This window comes from Microtus pennsylvanicus, chromosome X (genome assembly GCF_037038515.1).
Source record: "Microtus pennsylvanicus isolate mMicPen1 chromosome X, mMicPen1.hap1, whole genome shotgun sequence".
Lineage (NCBI taxonomy): Eukaryota > Metazoa > Chordata > Mammalia > Rodentia > Cricetidae > Microtus > Microtus pennsylvanicus.
The window spans coordinates 56,085,099-56,102,163 of record NC_134601.1 but is presented as its reverse complement, the minus strand read 5'-3'; the positions used below and the strand labels follow the sequence as shown (position 1 = coordinate 56,102,163).

The 17,065-nt window shown below is 47.9% G+C and overlaps 1 protein-coding gene across 3 annotated transcripts in view; it reads left to right on the top strand.

Annotated features, from left to right (window-relative positions):
• The first annotated feature begins 1,322 nt into the window (after positions 1 to 1,322).
• The window catches only part of Lonrf3 (LON peptidase N-terminal domain and ring finger 3), a 37,587-nt gene continuing 21,844 nt past the window's right edge, over positions 1,323 to 17,065 (top strand). For 2 of the 3 annotated variants that reach the window (XM_075957336.1, XM_075957334.1), the window contains exons 1-6: positions 1,323 to 2,334; positions 4,980 to 5,098; positions 8,125 to 8,247; positions 12,531 to 12,686; positions 14,549 to 14,795; positions 15,456 to 15,546. In XM_075957336.1, the coding sequence (XP_075813451.1) occupies positions 1,533 to 2,334; positions 4,980 to 5,098; positions 8,125 to 8,247; positions 12,531 to 12,686; positions 14,549 to 14,795; positions 15,456 to 15,546 (1,538 nt within the window). In that variant the 5' untranslated portion in view covers positions 1,323 to 1,532. The remainder of the gene's footprint in view (positions 2,335 to 4,979; positions 5,099 to 8,124; positions 8,248 to 12,530; positions 12,687 to 14,548; positions 14,796 to 15,455; positions 15,547 to 17,065) is intronic. The other variant, XM_075957335.1, reaches the window with a different exon arrangement.

The following is a 17,065-nucleotide window of genomic DNA, read 5'->3' as shown; positions in this document are numbered from 1 at the left end:
GGGGATCTGGAGAGTGCTGCCCAGTATCTGGACTTATTCTCCGGGACCTTGGTATTTGTTAGCTTATGTCTGGATTAAGGACCTCAGTGCCAGGAGAAGGTCTGACATCGCAGTTCTGACACAAGATTTCATCCCAGCTAAAAACCATCCCAGACAGTTGTTTGTTTAGAAGTGAAAATAACTGGTTTAGATGATATTACCCAAAGTCCCCCAGCTAAATGGTCACAGCAGGAGCCGACTTGGTGGCACTCTGCTGGGACTCTTTGATCACTATCCAAGGACCTCTAGGCACTGGCGGAGGAGAGGCCATTTGAGAGGAAGGCTGGACTCTGCCTCCCTGTTTGGAGCTGCACAACTGTCCCTGAAGTGTGATATTCCTCTCTGTATGGAAACCTGTCTGTTCATTGTGTGCACGGCTTTTGTCTGAAATGCAGGGGCTGGCAGTAAATCTCTGGGTGTTGTGGAACCAATCTGGCATTTTTTTAAAAGTTTGCCTGGTCGAGATCCCACCCCCATCCGCCCAAGTCAGGCACTACTACTAATGTCCAACCTAGCCCACCCAAACTCAACAAACTCAGCTTGTGCCTATCTGGTGTCTGGGTCCTGGGGTCCGCGAAGCACCAGCTGGGTGCCCACTGCTCACTCCTGCACTGGTTCTGGAGTTAGGGGAGAAGATGAGGAGGGCCCAAGGGACACCTCCCCAGGGTCTGAGTCAGCAATCCTGTCTTCGTGCACCCATTGCTGCCCAGCACGGGCTGCCGAACTTTTTTCAACCACTGGATCCGTTGTTTGGAATTAGCAGCCTATGTGGGAAACAGAGAGCGCTCTCCCGAAATTGCTCTAAGTCTCTTTGGGGAGATTCCTCCAGGAAATTCAGTAGCTTCAGTCGAAGCACTTAGGGCTGTTCTAGGGAACAAAGGGTGAGGGCTTCTTGGGTGCCCCTCGGCTACCCATTGCATTTGCATACGGCAGCCATTGCCCCCTGGAGGGGAGCCTGCCTCTCCGGGGCAGGGGACTCTAGCAAGCCGCTGGCAAAGAGGACCTGTTTGCTGGCTACTTTGGAGGTGAGAAGGAAAAGCATGAAAGAAGAGGTTGCATTCCTCTCCCTGGTCCAGAAAAGATTCGGGTCGCGAGTGGGAAATAAGGAGTAAACACAAACAACCTCAAAAAAGAAGCCAAGAAACACGAAGCCAAACGCAGCAAGCACAACACTGTTACAAAACTGTGTGGTTTTGTAACAATTTCCCCGCTGCCGGCCAATGAGCAGCGTGGGGGTGGAGTCACGTGGTGACGTTTTATATAACGCTTTGCTGAGACAAGACAGTTATTAGGCGGCGCGGGGCAGTCGGCATGGAGCTCCGGGAGGCGAGGCAGAGCCAGGCGCACGGCGATCCCGCGTTCACGGCAGCGCAGCTCGTTTCCGTCCGCCGCTCCTTCCTGCGAGTTTCCTGTTCCTAGACGCCTCTCCTCTACCTACCCACCCGCAACCTCCGCAGGTTTCTCTCTCTTTGGACTCTTTTCAGACTACACAGATGTTGAGCTTGCCCGCCGAGCTCGGCAGCAACAACTTAGAACTGGCGGAGCTGGCGGAGCCGGAAGAGCGGGCGGCATCAGTGGCCCGAGGAGACTCCGTAGCCCACCCAGAGGCATCTCCCGAGGGCTCTGAACCTCCCCCGAAGCAAGAGATGGAGCAAACACCGCAACCGGGGACCTCGACGCCGGCAGAGTGCAAAGTCCTGCTTACACAGGCGGACGCCTTGGCATCCGGAGGACGCCTTCGGGAAGCCCTCGAGGTATACAGGCAGCTCTCGGAGAAGCAGCAGCTAGTGGCCGAGCAGCTGGAGCAGTTTGTGCGCTGCCTGGCTAAGAGCGTCCCGCAAAAAAACCTCGTGGTGCCGGCTCCCTCGTGCCAGAGCGGCAGCTCGAGCTGCTGCGTGGCGGCCGTGAAAAAGGCAGCGGAGGCTGCAGCCATGGTCCCCGAGGTATGGGATGGCTTTAAGTGCCAAAAGTGTCACGGATTTCTCTCGGATCCCGTGTCCTTGTGGTGCGGCCACACCTTTTGTAAACTGTGCTTGGAACGTGGGCGGGCCGCGGATCGGCGGTGCGCGGTCTGCGGGCTCAAGCTCTCGGCCGGTGGGAGAGCTCTCGGGTTGCGGTGGGGTGGGCAGCAGGCGCCCCTGCAACTGCGAGTCAACGTGGTACTCAGCGGCGTTCTGGGCAAGTTGTTCCCGGGCCCGGCACGAGCGTCGCAACTCCGGCACGAGGGAAACCGGCTGTACCAAGAGCACCAGGTGGAGGCGGCTCTGCTCAAATACAACGAAGCAGTTCGGCTGGGTGAGTCCTCCGCGCCGCCACCGGGCCACGAGGGCTTGGTCACGACACGAGGGGGGCGGGGGGATGAACCCAGCTGCGAGGTGGGGGATGGACGCGGCAGAGTTGGGCGCGCGCACGGGCGAGGTGGGGGAAGGGAGGGAATGGCCCGTGGCCCACGAGGAGAAGGAGGAGGGACCTTTCTAGGAGTTTGTCGTTTCTACTTTAGCTTTCTTTGGCTGTTACTTGGTCTCTCTGGTGCTATTGCTTTTTTAGTTGTTGTTGATTTCCGTATCTCCTGTTTGCTTTTGTGCTTCTATGCCACCCGGCCCCAGTTTCTCTCTTTTTGCGCGTTTCTTCTCATCTTTGTCACTATTTTCTGCCTTGCGCGGTGTCACCGTCCCTATTTCTCTATCTTTCCTGGACACTTCAGCGCTCCCTCTTACACCTGCCGCTACCTTCCCTGCCAGGAGAGGAACTTGGCACTGTTTCTCAAACTCGCGCGCGGTCCTCCCGGCTTTTGCCAGCCAGAAGTGGCCCGCCGGCGCCCGAGTCCGCTGCTCCCGTCTCTGGGAGTTGTCCCTTCCGGGGCCGCGGCTCCCCGTGGGGTGGGTCCGGCCTGGAATTAGGTCAGGAGAGCACTGGTTGCATAAGGACCTCGAGCCGCCCGGGCCGGCGGCCCCTCCTCCGCGCGGGCGGGCGGACGGGCAGGCGGGCAGGCGGGGATTGTGTAACGCTGAGGTAACCGAAGTGGGCCACGCTCGCCTCGGAAACCATCCCGCGAGCGTGTGCGGGGGGCAGAAGGGGGGGCTCGCTCCCCGCTGCCCTGTGACTCATTGTCACCGCTTCCTATCACACGATCCTTGGCTGAAATAGATGCACTTGCCCCACCCCCTCTATGCGCCGCAGTCAGACAGCCTTCGCCCTGACATCGAACCCTTTGACCCCTCTAACCCAACGGGCGGCAGGACCAGGCAACTTCTTGGAATTCCCAAGGAAACAAGGGACTGTCTACACAGGGGTGTCTATCTTCTCCAAAAGTTTCCAGTAGAGGAAGGGTGGGCTCTGTAACTTTTAAGGGCAATGCGGGAAGCCCCACATCTCTCCTGGAGTGGATGGAGCACGGGAGTTCTCCCGGGGACCTGTTTGCTCCACCAGCCTCCTCCTACTCAGATCTAGGAAGTGGCCTTGGAACCCCAAGCTGATGCCAGCACCTCTGCAGGCAGGCTGGACGCGGTGTCCAGAGAAGCATGCTGGGGAGGACGCAGTGGGGTTAAGCAGACAGGGCTGTGGGATCCTAAGGCCCCCCCTAGACCATCTCTGATAGGTGGAAGAGGGATGGGACGGAGTCTCCACATGTTGAATCCCGCTCAAGCTAGCAACAGGTAGTGTTGGCGGGAACAAAACCAGGGCTGACTGGACCCCATGACTGAGGGACACACAGACCTTAATCACAAAACACATCCTGTGTGTGCCTGTACAAAACAGGCTCTGAGCTGCCGACGTGCAGTTCAGAAAAGTGGCAGAGAAGACTGCAAACTCTATGCTAAAGTGAAAAGCAAATAATTGGCACCCAGGTCATCTCTGAGAGTACTCCTGAGGGACGGTCGGGGTAGAGGTAGACGTCAGAGCCCAGAACTTGAGGAAGAAGGCAGCAATGTGAATGGAATAAGCTCTGGCCACTTCTGAATGGAATTCCAAGGGTGGCTCTGTTTCTTTCATCCATTCCCCAAAGGCTGGCCAGGAAAGCCCTTTCTCAGGGTCCTCTTCTATCACCACCACCACTTTTCCTGGGAGCATCTTTCCTACACTTTTGTTAATCTCTTCAGAGCAGTCAGGGCAAAAAAAAAAATGGCAATAGCACCGTCACCCTGCTAAGAGGAAAAGGGACCTCTTCAACCGACGGTATGAAATGTATCCTGGAAATGGCTAGTGTCTTATTATTCAAAATGCTGGGCCCACACTCAGAAAAAGGAACTTCCCTTCACACAGGCCTCAAAAGATTAACCAGCCCTGTGGCTTCTAGCCCTATCACGTCATCTCCTTGTCCTTGTTTTTCCTATCTAAAGAATGGGTGGGTTGAAGACCTGTCCAGGCCTGAGCTCTAGTGATTCGGTGAGGGTGAGGGTGAGACTCCTAAAAGCCTTGTCAAGGTGCTTTTTCATTTGGCGATCGACGGGAGGTTGGACCTGGTAAATGCGTATGTGTTTCCTCCAGGAAAGCTTCATATGCCCTGACCATATGGTGGTTAATGCCACAGGTAATCCCCATCTGGAATACTAACATGGACTTGTCTTGTTAGAGGTCTGGCTGCCTCTCTTCCCTGGCTTCGTTCTCATTTGATACTGGCTCCCTCGGAAGCCAGGTTGCTGGACACTAGCAGCCTGCATCATTCATCTGGCAGAAGAGCACCAGGGTTTTCTTTAGGGAAAAGTTTCTAATGTATCATGGACACTACACCACCTAGCGCCAGCTTGCAGAAGGAGGGCGACATTACTCCTTTGCACGGAGAAGCTAGGGTGTAAAAGTCAGGCCGATATTAGGACTGGAAATGACATTTAAGCCTTTGGGTCCAGTGGAAAGAGCTTAGGATCCATCCTCACACAGGACTTATCACATGCTTGTGCTGGGGGCCATTAATGAGGGCTTTTTTTTTCTCATTTCGGCAGCTCCAAATGATCATTTGCTTTATAGCAATCGGTCTCAAATTTATTTCACCTTGGAGTCTCACGAGGATGCACTGCATGATGCAGAAATAGCATGTAAACTTCGGCCAATGGGTTTTAAGGTGAGTGTGGGACAGGAGGGATGGGAAAGGGGCTATCTGCAGCCAGGGATGGGCAAGAAGGCTGGCCCTCTGGGCCAGGAGATATTAGAGCCTGGGCAGTGCAGGGCATCCATGAATAAAGGAAAGTATAAGTCTGCAAGGAATATTAGTAAGGCCACCTTCAATTGGTGACCTTAAGGATAGGCTTGTCTTCATTTTTTTTTCAAAGTATGGAATCAGTAGCCACACAGCCTGACTTCGTGTCTCAGCTCGCAACTTTTCTTAACTGTATGGTCTTAGGAAAATCACTTAATTTCTGTGTCTAATGTCCTCATTTTTAACATGCTTATATTCAAGGCAACTACTAAATGGGGTTGTTGTGGGGATTATACAAGATCATGTAGAGAAGATGCTCAGAACGATGCACATAACATTGTATAAGTGTTTGCCATCACTGCCACCACCATCATCACTCTTACAATTTTCTAGGGAAAATAAGTAGAGGAATCTGAGAAAAATATTGCTGCCCTGGTCCTTAAGAATGTCTACTGATAACCAGGCTTCTTGGGAGCTTAAACAGCTTTCTTTAAAGCGATTGTCAAATTCACACAATAGTTGTGCCAGTTTGAATCATTAATACAGTCATTTGATACGTCATCATGTATACCCCCCAAAAATCTCGGTCAAAAAGGAAAGGTGAGAAGAAAGACAGGGTAGACTTCAAGACAGGGGATACCTGAATACAAAGTACTACTTTCTGCATCTTTGCCTGGCCTCAGGACCACCCTCTTCCACATGTGTGTATTTTGTTTAGAAGATTAGAACTGGGTCTGTGGCTCCATGCTTGCAAAGTGTGACTGTGGGGAAATGACTGCACTCTCCAACACTCACGTGTTCTTATTTGCTATATGATGCTAGTGCTATCGGCCATGATCATTTTGCAGGTATGTGTAAGAATCAAAGGTGAGAAGAGCAAACTCTGCAAGCTACAAACTTTACAGGATATTGGTTTAAGAACCTCTGTCTACAGCCTGAGGGTGGGAAAAGCAGTGTCTCCAAGACCAGGGCCACTGTGCCTATCTGGCGGTCACAGGAGCAGGTGTCCTCTGGATGCAGAATGTTTCTCTGACCTTGCATTAGGCACCACCTTCAATAGTCTCCAGATAGCCTCCCAGTGGGTCTAATTAAACATACTTCTCTGCAGCACTTTACGTGCAAAATCACACTGAACAGGTAAATACCACAAAACCATTTACATCAGTTTAGTTCAGATATTGCTGCCTAATGAATTTTGTTGTTGAACCTATGAAAACATCGGATCATTGAAAGTTTTACAGACCTAGGAACTTCAGAGAAGGCCTGATGAAGTTGGGTGTGGTGGCTGGTGGCATGCACTTATAATCCAATCAGGATTCGGAGTTTGAGGCCAGCCTGGAGTATGACAGCGAGTCTGTAATATTAGAGTGAAGCTCACTGGTCTTTCACGAGAGCGTTTTCGTGGATGGTAATGGATCATTGTGTTCTCTTTCCCAAGGAAGACATTTACAGCTTAATCCAAGTCACCAGTGCCTTAAGTTGCCATGGGGACGGGCTATTTAACATGAAAGCCTTGGGGTAAGGGGGGCTTCCCTGCAGCCTTTTTTACTGGAAAACTAAATCCAGATACCACGATGGGAAGAGGCCTGAGAAACATGTTGTAGACATAATGAGAAAAGGGGTTTCTACAGTGAAGAAAGAACTGGTATAAGTACTTGGCAGGGGGTTCATTTCCCCACAGCTGGGAGGAAGAGGAAAGGGAAAGTTCAGAGAACTCTGTTGTCTTGGGGATTGAAAGGGTCGAATGCTCTGATTTCTGTATTCCCCACTATTTCTGGGTGAAATGCCATAAGGCCAGTAGACAGCCCACTTTCATCCATCCATCCAGGGCTCTGTGTCATTCCGTGCATCTTGCCGGCAGTACAGCTGTCAGGATAAGCTGGCCACCCTGAGAAAGTAGGCTGTGTGAGTTGCTACTGGATTGGTTACTAGTCATCCAGAGGTCTCTGCAGGTTCCCAGCACTGAAGCTGCTCTGCAATGACCGGCTAGCCTTTCTCCAAAAGGTCACTTTTGGCAGGAGCAAGAAGGAGGTGTGTCAGCCAAGATTTGGATCCAGAAAGAATTGAGGGCATGGATAGAGGTCCCCACGAGGTTTGTAGCTGTGGCCGTGGCCACTGCTCAAGAATCCTAGCCAGGTCCTGACACCATACAGCCACACGTTAGAAGGCAGAGGGATGCCTGACAAGGGATATTCATACTAGGCACTAAGAGGTGGCAGCCCCTTTACTCTGTTTTTTTTTCTTTCATTCTTGCCCTGCTCAGGATTGCTGCTTAGGTCCTTATACAGAAATTAGTCCAGAGCACTTGGGTTTAAATCCGGAGGCCATGAAACATCCTTATATCTATAAAGTGTGCAGCAACAGAGGAAAAGACAGCTACGTTTCTAGAAACAAAAGCATTGGCTCAGTGACTGGTCTTCTGGAAGTTCTCAGGCCACAGTTTCAGTTTGAGATTGCTGCTAGAGAGGCCATGGTCTTTCTCTCAGGTCTCTGTAAAAGTGATGGGCTCACGTGAGCCACCACTGTCTTACAGACCAGTTCAAAGAGAGGCACGGCATCTCTGGATGAACATCGAAAACTGAGCTATTAGAGTCTGTGGTTAAATGGAGGCTCTGACATGTTTGTGATGCTCAGTTGTGGGGTGAAAGAAGGTAGTAAGCTTAGGAGCTAAGAATCTTGGCTTTGTATATAGTCAGTCTCAGGTTTAAACTTGAACTTTACAGCTTTCTGACTGTTGTACTTTGGTTAAGTTATTTCTCGGGATCCCCCTTTCATTGCCTTTAAAATGGGATTCATGATAGTTTGCCATTGTTACTGGTACAAAAATCAAAGTCTTTTAACAACACTCCACCCGATAGGGACTACTCGGTAAGCACTCAGCGATCGCTGTTGATAGTAGCTACATTAAGATGGTTATTAAGATGTGATTGACTGCTAACGTTTTCTTCCAGGCACACCTCAGAAAAGCACAAGCTTTAGCCACCCTAGGCAAGGTGGAGGAAGCACTCAGAGAATTTCTCTACTGTGTATCCCTTGATGGAAAGAACAAGAAAGCCAGAATTGAAGCTCAGAGGGTGAGTTGAATAACCCAGTGTCAGCTGCCTAGTGGACCCCCACCACTTTGTCTTCCTAGGGAGAATGATGAAGATGCGACCATCCTCAGTATCTATGATCCTGAGTGGGTGGTTCTCTGGGTTTAAGGGTCATGAGAGAGATGCCAACTGATTGCCCAGAAGCACTGCCGCTCTGGTATGTACTATCAAATTGGCAGCTCCTACTATTTTGTAGGAACCAGTGAAGAATGTTTTGCCTTAGAGTCAGTGGGATAGAAACCACACTGCACCAAGTAAGCTAACCTGGGGGTAAAGGGTCACTGAGGATAGTCTGCTTGTCGATGAGAGATCAGGAGCCAGGGGGTGGGGACTGCTTGCAGCTGTATGACTTTGCTTTGCCTCAATCACACATCTCACCAGTCACACATGGAGGACAGCTCCTGGGAAAGGACACTGATGATCTCCACATTGCTTGCCACATACAGAACTCAAAACTTCACCTCCTTTTCTAGAAAACTCAACCCAGTGTCTCAGAAATTCAAGTCAGAGTCCATTGTGAAACAATCCGATTAGTCCTTCCAATTCTTGGGCCCAGGAGATTGTGGCCGTAAAACAAATATGATGAGAAATACCAAGGACTTGGCTGAAGGGTCAAGCATCCTCATTTGATCCTCAAATGACTTTGTCATTTATCCTAATATATTCTTCTGGTGTCTGGAAGTGAGATGCTGACATTCAGTGGTTGTATTTGGTTTCCTGTCCCCATACACCATTCAACACCAGACCATAAGCCCTCCGATCCATTTATAATGGTTTGACAGGGAAAGGGGGGAAGAAAGTGAGCAAGAGACAGAACTGGTTTCTGAAGACTCTAGAACGGAATATTTTAGCAAAACTGATAAAGTTGGCAGAGGCCAGACTCTGGATTTTCTGACTTTGGCATAGAATTCATTCCCTGTCTAGAAAAAAAAATGGCGTGATTTGTGTATGTGGATAAGGTTTAATTGAAAGGGGCATGGCTCAGGTAGAATTATTTAGCAATCTATGGGCCGTTCCTAAAACTTCAGTGTAGTCTGTTCATAGTCTAACATGACCTGAGCATGTAAGCCACTTGGTTAGTCCTCTCTGTAGAAGGGTCCATATCATCCCCATAGCCTCGCTGTTATATTTCTCACCATGTTATAGATGAGACAAATAGGTGCAGACTCTAAGGCTCAGTGACTTCCTTTCGTTCATTCCTCGGGTGGCCCAAGAGGTTCTGGTATTATAAGCTGAACTAACTTCTCTCTTCAGTTTGCTTTCAAGGATGGCCTGTTGTCATTTCGATACCTGCCTGATGAAAGACAAGGCACTGTGGGAAACTCTAGAGACACAAGAAGGCCTAAGTTCCTCGTGGAACTTGTAATATTTTGTTGGTGAATATGACTGCCAGGCAATATAAATGAATGTGTGCTTAAATTAATGGTTATAAAATTCTGAAATTAATGTAAGAATTTGGAGGCACTTTTCTGCTGAGTGTCATGGAGCTATAACAGCCATGTAAATACAGTGAGCGGCTTCAACTGTGCGTTCACTGGATTATTCCAGTTATAGGGCTAAACATTTGCGAACGGTCCAGATGCGCTAGAAATCGATAAGCCTCCTTAGAACCCACAGCCCTATGCTTTATTTTAAACTACAGATTCTTAACCCAGTTGGGTCTTTCTCTGGCTGAAATTATATCAGAATGGACTTTCATTCATGTGTAACGATTATTCTCACTGAAAGCTGACCCTAACTTGTGTTTTCCAGAACCATTGAGAAGCTCTGTTCGGAGATCTTAGGTAGTAATGCTAAGAAGGGCACGGTTGTATTATTCCTCCCTTCTTTCTTTTGATTCTGACTCCTGGCCTCCTTTTCCTCACACTACCTTCTGTCTTTTCAATTTTGTACCCGGGGCCTAGATGGCCCCCTTCAGGGAGACTGTCTCCGAAGTGGATAGACCCTTTTGGGTCCCTGAGTAGGGTTTCTGTGAGCCAACATTGATTCCTAGGGATGAGTTAGCTCTGAGAGATTACATTTATGACCCTGGGTATTGTGGGCCTTTCCACCTTTGTCAGCTTATGCCTCGAAAGTAGGGGTTTTAACAGTGGAGGGAAGCAGGAGCATCTCTTTGAGGAGTTGAGGCACCTGAGTGCTAGAATACATCCTTGGATGTAGAAACACCTTCCTCATTTCCATGAGGGTGATGTGCATTTAGTAGACATTTATCTCTGGCTGGAAAGAAAGACATATTTCGTGACAGACTTCCAGTGCTGAGTGAGAGGAAATAGTTTAAGGTTCAATCCCGTGGTCTGCAGAGAACGTGAAAGGGCGGGTGCGATCAGAGAGATGTGAGTACTGAGGCGAGGCAGCTCTCAAGCTCAACTTTAAAGGCTGAGGAAGGCTTCTGTGCAGAGAAAGCGCTGAGGCAGAAAGGAGCGTCACGAAGAAACTGCGAAGGACAGACAAGAGAACAAACCAAACTTTGTGTTTAGTGTTTTTTTTTTCTCAAGTTCTCTTGATGAAGTAACGCTCCTGATTATGTAGACTGAACTACAGTGTCAGGCATTCTCTAGTGAGCCTCCAAACATGGCAGGGTCGACTAGGTGAGAAACATTTGCATGCCTTTGAGAAGCCCGTTGACAAGCCCTCTCTTTTGCTTTCTTTCTCTCTTTCTCTCTCTCTCTCTCTCACACGCACACACACACGCGCACACATGCACGGGTAGATAGATAGATAGATACATACATACATACTTACATACAGTCCCTGACCCCTGATTGGCACAGGGGAGAACGGAAGCAAGAATGCGAACAACTAACGCTGCAGCTTGCACTCAAATGCGTTCCTTTGTCTCCTAGACCCTTTCCTTCTACTTAACTTCTCCCTCATCGGTATATCCGATTGGAGGCGAACCTGACACTTTATACAGAGATGACCAGGAAGAGGAATAGGCTGAAAGGAGAGAGGAAGTCTGAGCTCTGCTTTCCTAACATTTAATCACTCAGGTCCCCAGCTCTGAAGGGATTTAAAAAATCCAGGTGTGATGATGGGGGACTCGAAACAGACAGACGGAGAAAAACAGCAATAAGGAACCCAGTGTAGATTTGTGGACCTCTCTGCCCACGAAGCTGCTGCGGGCTTGACTCTGTATTCTTCAGCTAAGGTGTCCTTGTTTGCTTTGCTATTGCTGTGGTAAACTCCATGATCCAAAGGAGCCTAGGAAAGAGAGGGTTTTCTTTCTTTACACATTCTGGGTTGCAGTCTGTCACTGAGAAAAGTCAGGGCAGGAACTCACGGCAGGAACTCGGAGGTAGGAACTCCTGCAGAAGCCCTGGAGGAATCTGCTTACTGGCTTGTGACTCAGGGTCACATTTAGCTACCTTTCTCAGACATACTGGGAGCACCTGCCCAGGAGTGGCACTCCCCAGAGTGTGCTTATTTTCCTGCATTAACCATTAAACAAGGAAATACCCACACAAACTTGCCTACAGGCCAATCTGATGTAGGCATTTTCTCAATTTAATCACCCTCTTCCCAGGACGACCTAGTTTTTATCAACTTGACAAAAACAAACAAACAAAAAAACAACGAAAAATGAAAAACAAAATAACCCCACTAGCCAGTACAGGCATCTCTTCTGACTTAACTCCTATGTTTCCTTTGGTTCAGACAGATTTTCAAGCTCCATTGCAGGTATTTCTGCAAAATGGTGGCACCATAGAGGTGGCTCGTAACCTTGGTTAAGTAACAAAGGCATTTGTCTTGCCTTCTCTGGGTCATATTTCAGACCTTGGGAGACTGGAGCTGGACCCAGGAACCAACATTTTCATAAGTTCCTAGGTGACTTATTTGATAAAAAAAATACATGTATTTTACTTTTTAATATGTGTATGTGTTTGAATCTGTGTGTGGGTATTTGCACATGAGTACTGACACCTCTGGGTGTCAGAGGTGTCCGCCATCGCTGGAGCTGGACTTACAGGTGATCGTGAGCCACCTTACATGTGTGTTGGGAATCGGACTTGGATCTTCATACAAAAACAGTATGTGCTCTTAATGACTAAGTGATTTCCTGTATCCCTGTCCCCCGCTCCTAGATGATATTGATGTGTGTTGATGCAACAACCTCTCCTTAGTGTGTCTAGGGACACCGCTCCAAGGCTTCCTCAATGGAGTTTTGCCTTGCAAGCTGTGCTCTCTCGTCCCCCATCCCTCCCCCTTCACCTTAGTCTAGCACCTGTAGAAACTTGAGTAGTGAAGTCTTCTGTTTTATGTCACAGCTTCTCTTTAGTTTCTTTTCACCATCAGTCCCGGGGGAGTCTCAGGAACATTCTCCCGATATCCTGAAGCTGTTGGCACCTCACCCTAGATTAAAGGAACACGTAGAGTCAATGGCTACTGAAGGCACCAGCCATAATCTACCAAAGTTGTCACAGGTAAAACTCAACTCACCCAGCTCGCTCATGATGCTTCGTTTGGCTCTTTTGTGGGCACACGAGAAGTGAGCCCTACCTCTCCTACTTTGGTTCCTGAGTGAAAAAGAAAGATGTAGTCGATAATGGCTGTGTCCTTTGCTTAAAGCTACAACTGGGAATTTCAGGCATGCTCCAAAAGTTGATTTATTGGTTAATTTATTTGTAGTCTTGGTCAGATCTGGAAATAGAAAGATTTGATAGAAGTATAAAGAGATTGGCCCACTTCCCTTGGAACCCCGTAATTGGGGTGTGCTTATTGGTTTCAGCTTTGGGGCACATTCAAGCTGATGGCCTTTGAGCACCAGTGAGAGCTTTGTGCAAGGGTGACTCCATTTGGGGAGCAAATGGAGGGAATTTCTTGTTCTTGCACTATGCCTTCCACATAAGTAGGCTTCTCATGCACATTTCTAGCAAAGTAGAGGTGCGAGAGTTGACTTGAGAGTGAAGACAAGTATTTGTAGTTTTCTTTGAAAACAAGGGAACCAAATGCCAAGGGATGGGGCATTAGGAGCTGGCCTTTCTAGCACAGGGTAAGTGGGCAGAAGTTGGGGCTCAAAAAAAACAGACTTTAAGCAAGATTTAACATTGAATTGCTGGGCACCTTTGGGGAGCAGTTTCCATTTGTGCCTGAAGTTCCTCACTTGTATATAAGCCCTGGATGCTCACGTCTTCCCAGTTTTTGTGTCTGCTCTAGAGAAGGAATAAAACACAAGGCGGCTGGTTTTTCTTGGTAAAGGCAGAACTTGGAATATCTCCTGAAATCAGAGAGTCCCCAGTGGTCATTAGTAGATGACTAAGGCAGCTAACATGAGGACCCAGGGTCTGCAGTGGGGAATTCTACTTGCCACTCAGTCTAAAATGAAGGAAACAGAGCATCTGGCTTTCCAATGTGAGCAGACTGGGGAGCAGCAAGTGTATTTTCACCCAAACATTGTTTTGCAAGGCCTTGGGGTCTTATGTGGACAGTGCTCTGGGCTCATGGAAAGTCAAGACTGTAGTGTTATTTAATTTAGTACTTGAGAACCCCTGGGATGTAGGATGAGAAAAGCCACATCCTCTCCTTTCCTCTCCACTTCTTTGTTTCTTCCCGCCTGTATCCACTAGGATTGCTGGCAAGGGTAGAGGAGAAACAACGGAAAGTGAGCCTTTTGCTGTCAAATACTGATTTCGATTGCAGAAGAGAGCTTCTCCGGAGCACTGTGCATAAGCACATCTTTGCAATTACTTCTAGTTCCGCTTCCCAATACCTTCCTAGTGGACCAAATTCTCTAAAAGGCTAGAGACCAGCTATTATGCCAAACTATTATGTCTCTTTTTCAGACTTTTCACCCAAAATTGAGGAAAAGGAATGGATTGTCCCCTGCTCCTTTGATGAAACTAGCCCAAAGCCTTTCCTAAAGTCCTTTGAAGAATGGCTGTGAATGATGGCAAGGGTGAGAGGAAGTATCCGGTAACAGGATACCCCTCACAGAATGCTTTGCTTTCCTCACAGACCACCGGGGAGTGATTTGGATAGGAGGGAAGAGTGGTGCCTTCCCTTACAGTCCCCTTTCTCCCCTGCCCAGGAAGCTTTTCCTCCCATGTGCCTTTTGGCCGTGCCTAGGGAAGTCCCCTAACTCTATTTAAGCAAGGCAAGCCTTTGACATAGATTGGGTGTGAGCAGTAAGCCCCATGATTGGCCCTCCATTGAGTTATGTATCCACTGAGAGCTCAGGAGTGAAGAGCAGGATTATGTTGTTTCCTTTTTGTCCCCTAAGGGGACAATATTGGAGGACGATACTGGTCTCTAGTCGATTCTGATATCTGGCTTTTGCTCCATCTAGGAAAGTCCAGAGCTTCCACACTGTTCAAGTCAGGAGGAAGCAGCAGCTCAGGGAGGAAGCAGCAGCCTGAAGAACTCAGCTCAAGTAAAGGTGGGGAGTCAGGAGGACAATGGAAAAGATCAGGAAGAAGAGAAGCGCAATACTGCCTCCATCAGGACCGGCAAATGCCAGGAAAAGAAAAGGAACCATTGCCAAGTTGATGAAAACCAAGAAGACCCGGACGTGCCTAATAAAGTCCCCAGACAAGGTACTAATTCCACCCAGGGAGAAAGGAGCTTAATGCAGATGACTGGGCTCACTGACATATGTAGTTTCCCTCGGGTTTCTTTTTGCGGGGGGGGGGGGGGATCCTCTGGCTCTGAGTTTGTGACCTAGCTCTGGCACTCACCAGCTGTTAAATCCCAGGGGTTGCTGTGAGGTTTCTCACAGAATGTGAGTGTGAGTAGTCAAGACAATCGGGGGTAGGTACCCCATCAAGTAACACCATCCCATGCTTTCCATCATGTGACTTTCTTCCAGGCCGACCATTTCTTGCCCTCATCCCTGGTCTGGGAATGTAGGATGGGAAAGGTGTGGTCATGTCTCACTTAGTTGTGTTCTGAGAAGCAGGCTCCCTATCTTTCCAAGATTAAGTGTGAGCTTTGAAGACCTGGCTCACTCCATGGAGTTGCCACTGCTGCTAATGAATTTGAATGCTCGCCAGGAGCTCTAGCCTTGGCCTTCTGTCTATGGAGACTGCTCAAACACCCCCTGGAAGTCCACTTTAGGGAATGCCTGGCAATTGCTCAGGCAGCCACCAAATTAAACTCTGGGGGAAGTTTGAAAACTTCTTTTTTTTTTCACTCAGAAGTACTTGTTTGTAAAACCAAGTTGATGCAGCTCTGACTTGCTGTGTTCTAAATCACAGATCACCCTGCTGATGAGGGGGCCAAACCTGATCTCAGTATTCCGCCTACATCCCTTGATGCGACTGACCTTGAATGCTCACTGTGTATGAGGTATGTGACGTGGGTCATCACTTAACTGCTTGCTAGTTCCTTCTCTTTGGTGGCTGGGCCTTTCCCTCTAGTAACTCTTGAGTTAGTTAGTATGTAAAATCATGGCCCAGATGAGATGGAAATCACATTGTCACGAGACCGCTGGTGTCCCCAGCTTACAAATGGTGTTCTTTACATCCTTAAGTCATGATTTCAAAAGATCTGGGGAGTGGCAAAGCAACAAAGGTCAAAAACTGATGGGCCCCAAGTGGAGCATGTGTATTTGGTCCTTATTAGATCTGATGTTGTTATGTATGACTGTACAGTGGGCATACACTTGCCAGCTGGTCATGATCCCATGAACTTATCCCAGCCTGTCTCACATTATTGCTCAAGCCTTCGAGGTATTTGAACTTGTGACCCTGAATCTAAACTACTACATTAAGGACTTAAGGGTTAATATCAATGCCATAAGCATTTTCTTTGGAAACCAAAGAGAAGCCTACATTGGTGTGTATTTTATGCTGTCTAAAGAACAGTACATATGATTCTTGGTCAAGCATTTTCCTTCCAACTAGTATGTTATCTATACTTCCTCAGGGCTCTAAAGAGCAGATTATCCATATGCCACACTTCAAGGACAACTAGAAAGATTCTGTGATTGTGGTCTGGTCACCACCTTGAAATGTAATAGTTTATTTCATTTCATAGCTGTGGTGTAGTAGCTGAGAGAAAGGGCTCTGAAGCCACTGTTGGGACCCTAGCTCTTCCCACCTACAGACTCTGTCCTAGAGCAAGTGACATTTTCTGCCACTCTTTTTTCTTTAGTAAAGTAGAAAACAGGGCAGTGAACTCCAGAGTTGTGATGACTGATTAAGAAAAACTATTCAGTGCCTAGAGTAGTGTCTGGAATACAGGGAGTACTCAAAAAATTAGCAGTTTTTTCTTCTTACCCAGAGGTCTTTCATGTTAGATCCATAGACCTCCGAGGAAGCTCTTTGTGTATATTCAAATAGATCCATGAATTCACTGAAGTAATAAGCAAAAGTGTGTGTGTGTGTGTGTGTGTGTGTGTGTGTGTGGTTGTGCATATTTCTAAGAGGAAAGCACATAGCATTCATTAGATTCTCAAATGAGGTGACTTTCTCCAAAAGTATTAAGAAAGAACTGAGACACTTGAACAAATGTTTGCCTGTCCTTTGTGAGCTTATTCCTCTCCTATTGGTCATGTGAGTTTATATTCTGAATGACTTTTCTTAATCATCTGATTAAGAATTAACTATTACCTAAAACACAAACTTTTCTTAGAGAAAATATACTTGAGTCTAGAGGAGTAGCCTAGTGGGAGAGGACTTGGCTACCATTCATGAGGTTCTGGATTTAATAATCAGTATCACAACAATAATAGTAAAATAATAATACACCAAAAAAATCTGTCGTAGCAAGATTTGTTCATAAGCATAGACAGGTCTTAGCCAGTCATCAAACTAAGCTGCAAACACACTGTCAGGAGTCCACTTAGGTGGTGTAGACAAGAGTG